Source organism: Eleutherodactylus coqui, chromosome 7, assembly GCF_035609145.1.
Source record: "Eleutherodactylus coqui strain aEleCoq1 chromosome 7, aEleCoq1.hap1, whole genome shotgun sequence".
In the NCBI taxonomy this organism is placed as follows: domain Eukaryota; kingdom Metazoa; phylum Chordata; class Amphibia; order Anura; family Eleutherodactylidae; genus Eleutherodactylus; species Eleutherodactylus coqui.
The window spans coordinates 119,024,556-119,042,469 of record NC_089843.1 but is presented as its reverse complement, the minus strand read 5'-3'; the positions used below and the strand labels follow the sequence as shown (position 1 = coordinate 119,042,469).

Genomic DNA, 17,914 nt, shown 5'->3' with positions numbered 1-17,914 from the left:
AACGCTGACCCACCATCTTCTATTTGAATTGCCCTCTGTATGTATGAAAGGACAGATAGACTTACTTTGCTAATAAATACAACCTTAAGGCTCTTTTACACAAAACGATTATCGTTCAAAATTCGCTCAAAAGCCATCTTTTGAGCGATAATCGTTGTGTGTAAGTGTGTGCCCATCGTGCACTTACTGTGCACTCTTTGTTCATCGCTGAGTTCAGCTCAGCATAAAATCCTCGTCCCTGATAACAGGGACCGCATGCTGTGTTCTCTGCGGGCAGCGCTTATAACATTGTTTCAGCTACTGTCCAGTGGCAGAACAATGGTGATGCATTTAGAGAACAGATCACCCGCTGTTCTCTAAATGCACGCAAATGAAGCTAGTTAGATACTAATGGGCTGATTAGCCTATTAGTATCTAATGCAAAATGATCACTCAAAACTGTCAGTTATCTATCATAAGTATATATGTGTTCATTCTTAGTCCTGGAGATTTAACAATTTACTATTAAAAGTTATTTAAAATTTGAGGGATTTCTATTTCTGTGAAAGGTTTATTGCATTTTTTGGGAGGCAAACAAAAGAAAAATAACAATTCTGGCATTATGTTTTTTAACAATTTTTACGACATGCGAGATAAATAACAAAATACTTTCATTTTCTGAGTCATTACGAACACGGTAATACCTATTGTGTGCTGCTTTTAAAAAACATTTTTGGTGTTTTATCCATTTAAAGCAGTTTTTTGTAAGAAAAAAATGTACATTTTTTTTGACAGGATTTTTTTCTCTAAATTAACCTTTATTAGAGATGAGCGAACGCGTTCGTCCGAGCTTGATATTCGTGCGAATATTAGGGTGTTCGGGATGTTCGTTATTCGTGACGAACACCATGCGGTGTTCTGGTTACTTTCACTTCCTTCCCTGAGACGTTAGCGCGCTTTTCTGGCCAATTGAAAGACAGGGAAGGCATTACAACTTCCCCCTGCAACGTTTAAGCCCTATACCACCCCCCTGCTGTGAGTGGCTGGCAAGATCAGGTGTTCGCCTAATATAAAAGTCGGCCCCTCCCGCGGCTCGCCTCAGATGCGGTGTGAGTTAGATGAGGGACAGTGCTGTTTATACCGGAGCTGCTGTAGGGAAAGAATTGGTAGTTAGTGTAGGCTTCAAGACCCCCCAAAGGTCCTTATTAGGGCCACTGATAGCTGTGTGTTGGCTGCTGTTAGCAGTGGGATTTTTTTTTTTCTCAAAATCGCCTCTGCAGACCGTTGCACCTGGCATTAGGGACAGAAGTGCTGCATAGGCAGGGAGAGTGTTAGGAGTGAGTGTAGCCTTCAAGAACCTCAACGGTCCTTTCTAGGGCCATATTTATCCGTGTGCAGTACTGTCCAGGCTGCTGTTGGCTGTGCTGCATTTTTTTTGGGCTTCTCAAAATCGCCTCTGCAGAGCATTCCACCCTCCATTGATACTGCAGGGAAAGAATTGTATAGGCAGGGCCACAACACAGTTATTATTCATAGAATATACGCAGTGCTGCCTGTTGGTGGGAAAAAACTGAAAACAAATCTATTTGTCCAGCCTGTGTCCGTCCTTACGGGCGGTGGACACGTGTGAGCTGCGTGAAAAACATTGCTAAATCATACGCAGCCAGCTACGCTTTACTGCTGGGTTCGCCATTTGCTTTCCTTAATTGGGAAAAAAAATACCTGCTCTCCAAGAGTTATAATAACTCTGCTACCCTCACGTTCTGTGACACATAAGCAGGGACACAGCACAGTTATTAAACTTCTCAGGTTCATTGAATATACGCAGTGCTGCCTGTTGGTGGGAAAAAACTGAAAACAAATCTATTTGTCCAGCCTGTGTCCGTCCTTACGCCTGTGGAGACGTGTGAGCTGCGTGAAAAACATTGCTAAATCATACGCAGCCAGCTACGCTTTACTGCTGGGTTCGCCATTTGCTTTCCTTAATTGGGAAAAAAAATACCTGCTCTCCAAGAGTTATAATAACTCTGCTACCCTCACGTTCTGTGACACATAAGCAGGGACACAGCACAGTTATTAAACTTCTCAGGTTCATTGAATATACGCAGTGCTGCCTGTTGGTGGGAAAAAACTGAAAACAAATCTATTTGTCCAGCCTCTGTCCGTCCTTACGCCTGTGGAGACGTGTGAGCTGCGTGAAAAACATTGCTAAATCATACGCAGCCAGCTACGCTTTACTGCTGGGTTCGCCATTTGCTTTCCTTAATTGGGAAAAAAAATACCTGCTCTCCAAGAGTTATAATAACTCTGCTACCCTCACGTTCTGTGACACATAAGCAGGGACACAGCACAGTTATTAAACTTCTCAGGTTCATTGAATATACGCAGTGCTGCCTGTTGGTGGGAAAAAACTGAAAACAAATCTATTTGTCCAGCCTCTGTCCGTCCTTACGCCTGTGGAGACGTGTGAGCTGCGTGAAAAACATTGCTAAATCATACGCAGCCAGCTACGCTTTACTGCTGGGTTCGCCATTTGCTTTCCTTAATTGGGAAAAAAAATACCTGCTCTCCAAGAGTTATAATAACTCTGCTACCCTCACGTTCTGTGACACATAAGCAGGGACACAGCACAGTTATTAAACTTCTCAGGTTCATTGAATATACGCAGTGCTGCCTGTTGGTGGGAAAAAACTGAAAACAAATCTATTTGTCCAGCCTCTGTCCGTCCTTACGCCTGTGGAGACGTGTGAGCTGCGTGAAAAACATTGCTAAATCATACGCAGCCAGCTACGCTTTACTGCTGGGTTCGCCATTTGCTTTCCTTAATTGGGAAAAAAAATACCTGCTCTCCAAGAGTTATAATAACTCTGCTACCCTCACGTTCTGTGACACATAAGCAGGGACACAGCACAGTTATTAAACTTCTCAGGTTCATTGAATATACGCAGTGCTGCCTGTTGGTGGGAAAAAACTGAAAACAAATCTATTTGTCCAGCCTCTGTCCGTCCTTACGCCTGTGGAGACGTGTGAGCTGCGTGAAAAACATTGCTAAATCATACGCACCCAGCTACGCTTTACTGCTGGGTTCGCCATTTGCTTTCCTTAATTGGGAAAAAAAATACCTGCTCTGCCACAGTTAATAACTCTGCTACCCTCACGTTCTGTGACACATAAGCAGGGACACAGCACAGTTATTAAACTTAGATAATTCATTCACTAGAGGCAGTGGGGCCTTTCGTTTTCCAAAAAGGGCAAAAATTATATTTGGCCTGCAGTCTTGCGCCAATTTATTTCCTGCCTGTGAAATCAAATCACTGGTAATACAGCATGCTGAGGGGTAGGGGTAGGCCTAGAGGACGTGGACGCGGCCGAGGACGCGGAGGGCCAAGTCAGGGTGTGGGCACAGGCCAAGCTCCTGATCCAGGTGTGTCGCAGCCGACTGCTGCGCGATTAGGAGAGAGGCACGTTTCTGGCGTCCCCACATTCATCGCCCAATTAATGGGTCCACGCGGGAGACGGTTATTAGAAAATGAGCAGTGTGAGCAGGTCCTGTCCTGGATGGCAGAAAGTGCTTCGAGCAACCTATCGTCTACCCGCAGTTCTGCGCCGTCCACTGCTGCCAATCCGAATCCTCTGTCTGCTGCTCCTCCTTCCTCCCAGCCTCCTCACTCCACTACAATGACACCTGCTCAGGAGCGGGAACACTCCCAGGAACTGTTCTCGGGCCCCTGCTTAGATTGGGCAGCAGCGGTTCCTCTCCCACCAGAGGAGTTTATCGTCACTGATGCCCAACCATTCGAAAGTTCCCGGGGTTCGGGGGAAGAGGCTGGGGACTTCCGCCAACTGTCTCAACAACTTTCTGTGGGTGAGGAGGACGATGACGATCAGACACAGTTGTCTTGCAGTGAGGTAGTAGTAAGGGCAGTAAGTCCCAGGGAGCAGCGCACAGAGGATTCGGAGGAAGAGCAGCAGGACGATGAGGTGACTGACCCCACCTGGTGTGCAACGCTTACTCAGGAGGACAGGTCTTCAGAGGGGGAGTCAAGGGCATCAGCAGGGCAGGTTGCAAGAGGCAGTGCAGTGGCCAGGGGTAGAGGCAGGGCCAGACCGAATAATCCACCAAGTGTTTCCCAAAGCGCCCCCTCGCGCCATGCCACCCTGCGGAGGCCGAGGTGCTCTAAGGTCTGGCAGTTTTTCACAGAGACGCCTGACGACCGACGAACAGTGGTGTGCAACCTTTGTCGCGCAAAGCTCAGCCGGGGAGCCAACACCAACAGCCTCACCACCACCACCATGCGCAGACATATGATGGCCAAGCACCCCGCAAGGTGGGACAAAGGCCGTTCACCGCCTCCGGTTTGCACCCCTGCCTCTCCCCCTGTGCCCCAACCTGCCACTGAGATGCAACCCCCCTCTCAGGACACAGGCACTACCGCCTCATGGCCTGCACCCACACCCTCATCTCCGCTGTCCTCGGCCCCATCCAGCAGTGTAGTTCAGCGCACCGTTCAGCCGTCGCTTGCGCAAGTGTTCGAGCGCAAGCGCAAGTACGCCGCCACGCACCCGCACGCTCAAACGTTAACCGTCCGCATCGCAAAATTCATCAGCCTTGAGATGCTGCCGTATAGGGTTGTGGAAACGGAGTCCTTCAAAAGTATCATGGAGGCGGCGGCCCCGCGCTACTCAGTTCCCAGTCGCCACTACTTTTCCCGATGTGCCGTCCCAGCCCTGCACGACCACGTCTCCCGCAACATTGTGCGCGCCCTCACCAACGCGGTTACTGCCACGGTCCACTTAACTACGGACACGTGGACAAGCACAGGCGGGCAGGGCCACTACATCTCCCTGACGGCACATTGGGTGAATTTAGTGGAGGCTGGGACAGAGTCAGAGCCTGGGACCGCTCACGTCCTACCCACCCCCAGAATTGCGGGCCCCAGCTCGGTGCTGGTATCTGCGGAGGTGTATGCTTCCTCCACTAAAGCACCCTCCTCCTCCTCCTCCTCCTCTGTCTCACAATCAAGATGTGTTAGCAGCAGCATGTCGCCAGCAGTCGGTGTCGCGCGGTGTGGCAGCACAGCGGTGGGCAAGCGTCAGCAGGCCGTGCTGAAACTACTCAGCTTAGGCGATAAGAGGCACACGGCCCACGAACTGCTGCAGGGTCTGACACAGCAGACCGACCGCTGGCTTGCGCCGCTGAGCCTCCAACCGGGCATGGTCGTGTGTGACAACGGCCGTAACCTGGTGGCGGCTCTGCAGCTCGGCAGCCTCACGCACGTGCCATGCCTGGCCCACGTCTTTAATTTGGTGGTTCAGCGGTTTCTGAAAAGCTACCCACGCTTGTCAGACCTGCTCGTAAAGGCGCGCCGGCTCTGCGCACATTTCCGCAAGTCCCACACGGACGCTGCCACCCTGCGCACCCTGCAACATCACTTTAAGCTGCCAGTGCACCGACTGCTGTGCGACGTGCCCACACGGTGGAACTCTACGCTCCACATGTTGGCCAGGCTCTATGAACAGCGTAGAGCTATAGTCGAATACCAACTCCAACATGGGCGGCGCAGTGGGAGTCAGCCTCCTCAATTCCTTTCAGAAGAGTGGGCCTGGTTGGCAGACATCTGCCATGTCCTTGGTAATTTTGAGGAGTCTACCCAGGTGGTGAGCGGCGATGCTACAATCATTAGCGTCACCATTCCTCTGCTATGCATCTTGAGAAATTCCCTGCAAACCATAAAGGCAGCTGCTTTGCGCTCGGAAACGGGGGCGGGGGAAGACAGTATGCCGCTGGATAGTCAGGGCACCCTCCTGTCTATTTCTCAGCGCGTACAGGAGGAGGAGGAGGAGCATGAGGAGGATGAGGAGGAGGGGGAAGAGACAGCTTGGCCCGCTGCTGACGGTACACCGGCTGATTGCCTGTCATCCTTTCAGCGTGTATGGCCTGAGGAGGAGGAGGAGGAGGAGGATCCTGATAGTGATCTTCCTAGTGAAGACAGCCATGTGTTGCGTACAGGTACCCTGGCACACATGGCTGACTTCATGTTAGGATGCCTTTCTCGTGACCCTCGCGTTGCACGCATTCTGGCCACGACGGATTACTGGGTGTACACACTGCTCGATCCACGGTATAAGGAGAACCTGCCCACTCTGATTCCCGAAGAGGAAAGGGGTTCGAGAGTGTTGCTATACCACAGGACCCTTGCGGACAAGCTGATGGTAAAATTCCCAGCCGACAGCGCTAGTGGCAGAAGGCGCAGTACCGAGGGCAAGGTAGCAGGGGATGTGCGTAGATCGAGCAGCATGTACATCCCAGGCAGTGCAACAGTCTTTAAGGGCCTGGCCAGCTTTATGGCTCCCCACCAAGACTGTGTCACCGCTCCCCAGTCACGGCTGAGTCGGCGGGAGCACTGTAAAAGGATGGTGAGGGAGTACGTAGCGGATCGCACGACCATCCTTGGTGACGCCTCTGCCCCCTACAACTACTGGGTGTCGAAGCTGGACACGTGGCCTGAACTAGCCCTGTATGCCCTTGAGGTGCTTGCTTGTCCTGCGGCTAGCGTCTTGTCGGAGAGGGTGTTTAGTGCGGCTGGGGGAATCATCACCGATAAGCGTAGCCGCTTGTCAACCGACAGTGCCGACAGGCTAACACTCATCAAGATGAACAAAGGCTGGATTTCGCCAGACTTCTGTTCTCCACCAGCGGACAGCAGCGATACGTAAGCAATACGTAGGCTGCACCCGCGGATGGAAGCTACGTTCTCTCTCACCATCCAAAACGGGGACATTTGTGCTTCATCAATCTGTGTCTAATATTCCTCCTCCTCCTCCTCCTGCTCCTCCTCCTGAAACCTCACGTAATCACGCTGAACGGGCAATTTTTCTTAGGGCCACAAGGCTCACTCAAATAATTTTTCAGAACAATTTTTATAAGTTTCAATTAGCTTAAAAGCGTTGGAACTTTAACTTGAACCAATTTTTCGTTACACTGGGCTGCCTCCAGGCCTAGTTACCACTTAAGCCACATTAACCAAAGCGATTCACCTGCCATCTTGGTTGGGCATGGCCAATTTTTACTGAGGTACATTAGTACTGTTGGTACACCAATTTTTTGGGGCCCTCACCTACAGTGTAATCATAGTAATTTCTATGTTCTTCGCCTGCACTCATGGTACAGAAAGGTGTGTGGGGTTGGCCTACAGTTTAGCTACATAAATGTCACTTGTGCCTTGGCTATACTAAGGCTACTGAAATGGAACGAAGACTGCGCTCCCGCTATACTGCTGCTTCAGAATTGTTACTGGGGCCTGTCTTGAGTGCTACTATTGCTTACATGGAACGAAGACTGCGCTCCCGCTATACTGCTGCTTCAGAATTGTTACTGGGGCCTGTCTTGAGTGCTACTATTGCTTACATGGAACGAAGACTGCGCTCCCGCTATACTGCTGCTTCAGAATTGTTACTGGGGCCTGTCTTGAGTGCTACTATTGCTTACATGGAACGAAGACTGCGCTCCCGCTATACTGCTGCTTCAGAATTGTTACTGGGGCCTGTCTTGAGTGCTACTATTGCTTACATGGAACGAAGACTGCGCTCCCGCTATACTGCTGCTTCAGAATTGTTACTGGGGCCTGTCTTGAGTGCTACTATTGCTTACATGGAACGAAGACTGCGCTCCCGCTATACTGCTGCTTCAGAATTGTTACTGGGGCCTGTCTTGAGTGCTACTATTGCTTACATGGAACGAAGACTGCGCTCCCGCTATACTGCTGCTTCAGAATTGTTACTGGGGCCTGTCTTGAGTGCTACTATTGCTTACATGGAACGAAGACTGCGCTCCCGCTATACTGCTGCTTCAGAATTGTTACTGGGGCCTGTCTTGAGTGCTACTATTGCTTACATGGAACGAAGACTGCGCTCCCGCTATACTGCTGCTTCAGAATTGTTACTGGGGCCTGTCTTGAGTGCTACTATTGCTTACATGGAACGGACACGTGGAGAGGACACGTAGTGCCTCAAAAACATCCCCCTCCTCCTCCAACAGGGAAAACATTGTTGGCAAATGCCTTTGCATTGGTTCGTCTGGCGGCAGTCCAAGAATTTCACCTTTACCGACACTACAAGAGAGCCCCCCCACCATCCCCCCGCCACGGCCCACTTAATCCTGGCCACATTCCGAAAACCAACAAAATACAACCGTGGTACTAGGTCCGCAGTCACCACCACATTACCACCAACGCGGTTACTGTTAAGGTGCATATAACCACGGACACGTGGAGAGGACACGTAGTGCCTCAAAAACATCCCCCTCCTCCTCCAACAGGGAAAACATTGTTGGCAAATGCCTTTGCATTGGTTCGTCTGGCGGCAGTCCAAGAATTTCACCTTTACCGACACTACAAGAGAGCCCCCCCACCATCCCCCCGCCACGGCCCACTTAATCCTGGCCACATTCCGAAAACCAACAAAATACAACCGTGGTACTAGGTCCGCAGTCACCACCACATTACCACCAACGCGGTTACTGTTAAGGTGCATATAACCAGTCTGACTGGGGCATGCAGACACCTTGACAGAATGAATAGTGTGTGGCACATAGGTTCCCCATTGCTATGCCCACGTGTGCAGCTCCTGATGGCGGTGGCACAGGATTGTATTTCTCATTGCTTCTGTACAGCATTGTGGGCTATCGCCCCGCCCCTATTAAAGAGGGTCGCTACCTAGCCGTGCCAACCCTGTGCAGTGTGTGCCTGCGGTCCCTCGTCGTGGCAGACGCACTTCTAAATAGACATGAGGGTGGTGTGGCATGAGGGCAGCTGAAGGCTGCGCAGGGACAGTTTGGTGTGCGCTGTGGGGGGGAGGGGGTGCGGTTGGGCAGCATGTAACTCAGGAGAAGTGGCAGTGGAGTGTCATGCAGGCAGTGATTGTGCTTTGTTGGAGGTAGTGTGGTGCTTAGCAAAGGTATGCCATGCTAATGAGCGCTTTTCAGAAGTAAAAGTTGTTGGGAGGGGGGGGGGCCCACTCTTGCCGCTATTGTGGCTTAATAGTGGGACCTGTGAACTTAGGATGCAGCCCAACATGTAGCCCCTCGCCTGCCCTATCCGTCACTGTGTCATTCCCATCACTTTCCTGAATTGCCCAGATTTTCACACATGAAAACCTTAGCGAGCATCGGCGAAATACAAAAATGTTCTGGTCGCCCATTGACTTCAATGGGGTTCGTTGTTCGAAACGAACCCTCGAGCATCACGGGAAGTTCGTTACGAATAACGAACACCCGAACATTTTGGTGTTCGCTCATCTCTAACCTTTATTGAACTTTAACAATATTTTTTAGTCCCTGAAGGTGACATGAAGATGCAATTGTTCAATCACTAGTATAGTACGCTGCATTACTTATGAAGTGCATTCTATTAAGCCTATGACAGCTGTCTATTAGACTTTGCAAGGGGCGGAGCCTAATAGGCTGAGTTACATGGCAGACATGAAGGCCTTTGTCAGGCTTTCGATTGCCATGGGAACCTATTCGTACTTTGAAATAGCACTATGGGATGCCAATGGGTGACAGAAAGTGCCCCCTCCAACTGTCATTTGCTTACATGCTGCAATTGCTATTGATTGTGGCATTTAAGGGGGTAAAGTGCCAAGATCTGAGGTTTCTCTGCTCCTGGTGGTTAGAGCAAGAGTCTAGCTATAAGTAGTCAGCCAAGCCACCACCTTAAAAAGTATGTGCAGGTTAAAAGCCCATTAGTGAGGTCAGTAAAAGGCGTATTGCGGTCTCTAATGGGTTAATAGCAGATTTGTAGACAGATGGTTAGAAACTAGGCTTAAAGAGATTGAATAGGATTACGTAGTGGTAGTTATTTTTGAGTGATGTGTCTGTGATAATTGTCATTAATGTTTACCTCATTTACTTTAGATATTTTGTCTTACTTTCTTGTTCATCCTATAAGATACTTATAATCTCAGTTTGTGTTTCTTTTTCAATACTTTTAGGGGACAACAATGGGTGGTCTCAGCAGCTTGACAAACACTTCGAGAAGCACCAAGAGAAGTTTGGTGGGAGTTTCTATGACTCAGAGATAAGGGAAGCAGAATGCTGTAAGTGGTCATTCAGGTATACTGGAAATAACTGCATGTAGCTTGTAATGAGAACTCTAGCAGCGTCCTGAGGGCGTCATTGGCTTGTGTTGCTGTTAACATTCGCTCAACGTATAACAGAGAAATCAATCTGCAAATTTGTATACATTTGTATTCTGTTCAAAAGAACTACACTAAAAAATACCCTACAATGTGTCAGCCTAGTGCCAAGTCTGAAAGGCCCGTGCATAGCATATCTTTTGTGCTTTTGGAATGTAAAGGCCCCGAATCCTCTGATTTTGGCAGGAACGGCCATCTATCGAATGTGTATGGAGGCCTCCCCAACAGAGGAAATACAAAGCCCATTCCATGGAAATAAGCAGCCACTGGAAGGGTCTGGCAATGAGTTACTCTCCTTTGCCCATGGAAAACATGTGAACACTTGTCAGAGCCTGCTAACAACAAGGCGACGTTTCAGGGTACTAATACAGCTACGAGACTCTTATATGGGGTGTTTCACTCGAAGCACAATCTAGAAATGCCACAATATTTGTGCTCAGGACAATGATACCTCATAAGAGTGAATCTTGACACCCTCTTTGGTTCTTGGTGAGTTCAGAGTCATCACAGATTTTATGATGGGGACACTAATCTAGTCTATAAGACAACACCAAGAGATTAAAGGCTTTAGTATTAAAGGCATATCATATAAAGCAGCATTTGCTGATGACCTCCTGATCAGCATGTCTGACCCAATAATCAAACTCCCTGCAATAATTGCTCAGTTTGACTCCTTAGGTGGACTTTCAGTCTTTAAAATCAACCTAGAAAAATCTAGCACTGTGAATTTGTCAAGTAGCCCCTCCGTAACATTCACTGTCAATGGCTTACGTCAAGCTTAGGGACTGCCCACATTCACAGCACCAGGAGCTGAATCTAAAAACAGCCAATATGGGGGAACAGGAGTGAGTAGAGTCAAAAGTAAGATATTTTTGGAGTCAGGAGTCTGTGGCTGTGAAGCTATGCAGCTGCCCCCTCCCTGATATGAAAACCTGATAGGCCCTCTTTAACTTTCCTTCTGGCTAAAATTACAATACTTTTACTATACCACAAACTGTGTATTAGGGCGCCCACCCACTGGCGTTTGCGATTTTCGTGCGTGAAAAACGCCGCGTTTTCCCCGCGTTTTTCGCGGCGTTTTTTGCCGCGTTTTCGCGGCGTTTTCGCGGCTTTTCCATTAATTTCCATTGACTTTCATGGGTGCATTAGGAGAAAAATAAGGACACATATGCAACTGACAGTTCCTATGTTAAAAAACGCAACGCAACGCAAAACGCCAGTGGACAGGAGTACATTCAATTCTAATTGCTCTGCAGAAAAAACGCAAAACGCAAAGAAAAAAAATCGCCAGTGGGTGGGCGCCCTAAGGGTGCATTCACACGGGCGAGTGAGATAGCAGTTTGAGAAACTCGGACCGATATCACACTTACAAACCAGCGATTTTCTATGTGAGTATGATGTGTTTTGTGAGAAAACTGCATTGCATTGCGGTACATGGACCTTTTCACTCACGATTTTCACACGTTTGAAAATTGCAGATTGTTCCGGTAGTATAAAAAAAAGGAAATTGCATCGCATTCACATGAAACTCAGATCTACATGAGAGTGCTATGTGATATTTTTCTCCCATAGTGAAGAATGGGTGATACTTGAATAGAATCTCCCAAAAATAGGACATGCAGCACTTTTTCTATCTAAGGCCAAGAAAAAAAAAATCACTCATGTGAATAGAAATATGGAAATACATGTGTTCTTTTCCCCGCGAGTTTAATCTATATTGCAATCAGACGAAACTCGTGTGGGAAGTTTGTTCATGTGAATACACCATAGTACAACTGAGATTTTTTTTCTTCTTTACAAATTACAGAAACATGTGGATACCCTGACAAATCAATAAGCCCCAATGACTTTTCCCTCCTGTTTTATAAGCATACATGGTGCACGTGGCTCTAAATTCAGCTTCACGTGGTTAATAAATTTGTTACTGATCATATCAGACACTAGTTTGAATTAGAATGCAATGAAAAGATGGTACAAATATATTGGTAAGTGTGTGCCGCAGTGTATTATATGGCTTCACAAAGTTGTAATATTGCAGCATTGCTTTGTTACCAAACCTATGGTTATTTAGGTTTGGCTAAGTATCTGGTTGCAATGTCTGCCATAAGAAGGAGTCCTAAGTACCAAGAAGTACCATGCTTGAAAAAAAAGACTGCCTGCCGGAAGAAACGTTGCAAATCTGTTTTATTGATGAAGGAATAAACTTTTGCTGCCACCCAACATCTGCTGCCACTGAATCCAACTTCTTTTTGTATTCCTCTCTTGGAGTGTTTTTGTCCATGGACTCTACAGCGGCTTTGCAATAGATGTGCCTTACCAAGAAAGGTTGTAAACTGGAGTACTGCTGGTAACCAGATTGTACTAAGTACAAAGAAAGACGGCCAGGCACTTCCGGTTTTCGGTTTCAGGTATGCACTGCATCTGTCCTGGCATATCCCTGGCTCCAGAAAGTATAGAAACACGCAAGTTAGGATTCTGTCCAACTAGTGTATATCGACAGTCGTTTTCACGGGTTGACCGAGATACACTACTATCTGTGGCGTTAAAGCTCATGCGCACGGCATGGGCCCAGGCTGCCATGGCATTGCCCCTTTCTCCTCTCTCCCCCTCGCAGGCTCACCTTTGCTATTCCTCCTCACCTCAGCTCCACTCCGTCCCACCCCCTCCCATTGCAAAAAGCGAGCGGGGAGGAGAGCAGTGGGAGAGTTTAGCAGCCACGCTGCTAAACTCCCACCTTCAGCCGCTGTCATGGGCTTTTGGGCCGACGTAAAAAGGCCCAGCGCTATATTGGCCGGTCGGGCGCTTTTACATCACGGGAATACGGCCATGTGATCTGATGCATTGGAATTCAGTGTATCAGTTTACAGCGTATACCGGCCGACTGTGAAAACAGCGGGCCGATATACACCCATGGGAAAGAAGCCTTATTGCGAGATCCTCTGCTAAAACTACTGTTATTACTGCTTTAATAAAGAACTAATTTATCGATCGATTATTTCTTTATTGAAGCAGTAATTAGTATAATTTAAGTCAGAACACAAAATCTCACGATAATTTGCAAGATCTCACATCCTGAGGCTGTCTGCAGCCGCATGGCATTCCAGAACAGGTGCATGGCATACCGTATATACCGGCGTATAAGACGACTTTTGAACCCCGAAAAATCTGCTCTGCAGTCGGGGGTCGTCTTATGCGCCGGTAATACAAAAAAAAAAAAAGTGTAAAAAAAAAAAAATTATTACTCACCTCCCACGGCGTTCTGTCGCGCTCCGGCAGGATGTCGCTCGCTCCGGCAGGCTGTCGCTCGCTCCTCGTCCCCGGCGCAGCATAGCTTTCTGAATGCGGGGCTTGAAATCCCCGCTTCCAGAAAGCTAATACACACGCCGGCAGCCATGACAGCATTGAATGGCTGTGATTGGCTGAAGGCGCACGTGTTAGCAATCACACCCATTCAATGATGTCATTGAATAGTGTGATTGGCTGAAGCCACGTGTGCTTTAGCCAATCACAGCCATTCAATGATGTCATGGCTGCCGGCGTGTGTATTAGCTTTCTGGAAGCGGGGATTTCAAGCCCCGCATTCAGAAAGCTATGCTGCGCCGGGGACGAGGAGCGAGCGACAGCCTGCCGGAGCGAGCGACATCCTGCCGGAGCGCGACAGAACGCCGTGGGAGGTGAGTAATGAATTTATTTTTTTTTCTCCACTGTATACCGGCGTATAAGGTGACAGTTGGGGGGTCGTCTTATACACCCCGTCGCCTTATACGCCGGTATATACGGTACCTGGAGCAGAAAACCAGAAAGTGTCTAGACATCTTTTGTGGAAAATTCGGCAAAGATACAGGGCGGTATGCACTGGCATGACTATAGGGGATGCGGTTGAACCCGAGCCCGGGAGCCTTAGGGGCCCCATAAGGCCTCTCTTCTCCATAAAGGGAGCCCACTACTATGAATAAAGCATTACAGTTGGGGGCCCTGTTACAGGTTTTGCATTGGGGCACAGGAACTTCAAGTTACGCCTCTGGCGGTATGTAGCCTTTCTTTCATTTTTTTTGAATGGATCTAAATGAGTGAAAGTTTGGGGCAGGATGGGGAGGGGGTGGTGAGTGAGTTTGTAAGATAAAAACAATAAATACCTTTAGGTGACAGGGTCTCTTTGAAGAAGATGTTATACTAATTTGGTGAAAAAGTAGTAGAAATGAAATTGTCTTCTAGAATTCTTTGTTAAAGTATCTTCACACATTGCAAATTTGTTGAAGTAATTCTTGCAACTGTCCTATATATTTGAATGGGGCTTGCAGAAATCCATGTACTTGTCTCCAAGGCAATAGAACTGATTTTCAGTTGCTAAAATTTCTGCAACAGATCTGCCGCGTGTGAATTCACCCTTACAATGAGAAAGGTCCTCGGTCTCCAATGTGAGTACATGCAGTGCTGAATAATAAGAATGCACAACTTAGTTGAGAAGAAAAGGTTATTGTTAACGTTCTTTGCTTTGTTCAGCACAACTCTACATTATGCAGATAATGTTATTTCATAACACACCTAGTCTCTTATATCTTTATAAGCAACTCTTTTAAAAAAGCTTCATTATACTTGATAGAAAAACACCTGAAAAGTACTTATTAATATGCTTAACCCTTTCCAATCCAGTGTCAGATCTCGTCCGACTTTAAGATTTCCCTGCATAGCTCAGGTAAGGTCCAAAACATGTTTCTATCAGTTTGCAGGACAGCCCTCCAACATCAGAGCGCTGTCCTGTATACTGTAGCATACATATGCAGAACAGCCTCCAACATCAGAGATCTGTACTACATACTGTTAGAAACATGTGCTATACACATGGTATGTAGTTATAGGATGCCTCAGTATAGCACTGTATTATAGGAATATCTATCTATTTATCTATCTCTATATCTATCTATCATTAGAAATGAATAGAGTCTTATTACAAATGATCTTCCCAATGTGAAACATTCATAACTCGTGTTTTAATTTTCAAACAATTGCTAATAAAATCATCATGACAGCTCATTTTTATGTGCTTCTGTTGAGTAATTTCAAGGAATCCACAACGTGTTTTCCAACCCCAAATAAATAAGAGCTGGGGAATGTGTGGGAGGTGGGGGAATTGGATTGGAAAGAGTTAAAGGGTGTTGTCTGAAATTAGAAAAAAAAAAGTCTGCTTGTTTTCAAAAATAGTGCCTCTTCTGTCCATGGGATGTATATGGTACTGCAGCTCAGTCTTGTACAATGGAAGCATTCAAGTCCACTGGTAATTAACGCTAGCAACAGACATAGAATAACTGTATAATACAAATGTATATAGTCACCTTGAGTATGCAAGCATATGGGGTCTGGAAAAGTTAAAGGGTTTGTCCAAGAAATGTTGGAATATTTATCCATAAAACTGAAAAGTAAGTCCAGTGTTAGCTATACAGAGTGTCATGAAAGAAGATGTGGATCCGCTTCGTCACACTCACTGATTTGGCTTAAGACTAAATCTGGAGGCAGCATTTGGGGAACCCCGGTTTTCACCCTTTGCACCTCCAATTGTGATTTGGTCTTCGTTGCAGGGTCCCCAAGCATTTACTCACGGATGTAATCTTAGTGGTGTAGCAGCTGATGATGTACAAGGCTTTGGTACAGTACCTGAGGGTGTAGATGCAGGTGTAACCAGAAGTCAAGCCAAGGTCCAAGCAGGCAGCACGAACTTCAATACAGAGATCAAGTATGAGGTCAGGGCTGGCAGGTTTAGAAGGGTACACAATCCAGATCAGGCAGGCAGCTGGTAGAAAGAGTAGTCAGATAATGCAGTGGAGGTCAGGAATGGAGATTTCAGGATAGTAAGGAGCAGGCCAGCGTCAGATAACCAGGAGCACACCCCTTCTAGAGGATTTGCGCAGACTCAGCCAGATGACGTTTCTCTGCTACAGCATGGGATAACTTTGGAATCTAACTAAAGAGGTGCATGGGCTCATTAGAAAAAGAGGGACCATTAGGAGTGAGTGATTTTTCATCCCCTGCCAGCCAGTGAAGTTAGTTTTGAGGGTCCGATGGCAATGACAGTTTCCCTGTAAGCTCTTCCACAGGAAGAGTACACATATGTCAGATATTGCCAAGGGGTCAAAACTAGAGATGAGCGAACGTACTCGGTAAAGCACTACTCGTCCGAGTAATGTGCTTTATCCGAGTACCTCCCCGCTCGTCCTGAAAGATTCGGGGAGCGCCGCTGCTGACAGGTGACTTGCGGCGGGGAGCAGGGGAGAGCGGGCGGGAGAGAAGGAGAGAGAGATCTCCCCTCCGTTCCTCCCCGCTCTCCCCTGCAGCTCCCCGCTCCGCGGCGCTCCCCGAATCTTTCAGGACGAGCGGGGGAGGTACTCGGATAAAGCACATTACTCGGACGAGTAGTGCTTTACCGAGTACGTTCGCTCATCTCTAGTCAAAACAAAATAAAACCCAAAGCGTCACGAACAGGTCGGATTCCGCTAGGCTATGACATGGAATTCGCGACCTGTCTGCAATGTCAATTGCGAACTGGCCACGTGTCAGACGGCCTTCACTGACTTCAATGAAAGTCGTCCGTTCGGGCTGCGTCTTTTCTTCCACTCATGGAAATCGCAATTTAATTCTGCGAGTGTGCAGGAAGAAGCGATTTTCCATAGCATTCAATGAATGGTAATTGTTGCGGAACCGCTATGCGGATGCCAGCCGCAGATTCCGCAATGCAAATCTATTTGTATGCAGACGGCCTTACACAAATTGGTGGATTTTGGCAACCACAAAAAAAATTTGCTTATATATGCCTCGCTGTCTTAAAGTTTTTCACGCCAGTGTATATACACTGAACGATCATTGCATTAACCTTGGAACACCTAAAGTGAGTCTCTTGGACTCGTGCCATAATGTTTTTGAGAATTTGTGGTACTTCCTTTAGCTTTGTGTAATATCCCCTTCACTATTCCTCCATCATGTTGTTCCACATTTAACACGATTTTGCATTTTCTTTCTGCATTATGTATGAACCAGATTAATGATATTACTTAATTTTGTTACATAGACACCTACCATGAGTCTAACGGACTCACAAGCTATTTTCCGGGTCGCTTGTTCTTCCCGCCTTCGTGCTTTGCTGTGGATGGCAGATAATGTATCGCAGTGGTTCTGGTGGATCCCACCACAATTGTGAGATATGTTGAGCACCAGTCACTAGATAGTAGTAGTCATAGAACAAGCGTGCATGTTCATAATTTTTCCCTTGCTGCACCGCTGGCTGCTGAAGATTCCTGCTATGTAGGGAAAGACGGTTTTCTGTTGAGCAAAATCCACCATCACCATGCAAAGTGAGAAGAAAATATTATTAAGTGACAAACAAAGTTGTAAAGCTATATTGGAAAAGTGCAGTGGCTGCTTTTGATTTGTACATCACAAGTGATATTATTGAAAAAGTTGTCGAGTACACCAATTTGGAAACCAAGAGAATTTATAAAGAAAAAGAATTAATCGTCCATGTGGGAAAAATGTGAATCACTAGGAATTTGAGCTTTGATTGGACTGATAATCACTGCAGGTCACTGAAGAAGCAATTTCTCAAACATCCGTATTCTGTAGAGCAAGAAATACAGTTCACCAATTTTCCATGCCACGATGAGTAAGGGAAGATTTGAAGACCTAATGAACCCTTTGAGATTTTATGACAAATCTTCAAGAAGTGTTCGAAGGGCTAGAGACAAATTTGTGC

At 47.2% G+C, this 17,914-nt stretch overlaps 1 protein-coding gene across 1 annotated transcript in view; it reads left to right on the top strand.

Annotated features, from left to right (window-relative positions):
• RXFP1 (relaxin family peptide receptor 1) overlaps window positions 1-17,914 on the top strand; it is a 218,959-nt gene that overhangs the window by 140,833 nt on the left and 60,212 nt on the right. Inside the window, exon 3 of the mRNA XM_066573587.1 lies at window positions 9,970-10,074. Within this exon, the coding sequence (XP_066429684.1) occupies window positions 9,970-10,074 (105 nt within the window). The remainder of the gene's footprint in view (window positions 1-9,969; window positions 10,075-17,914) is intronic.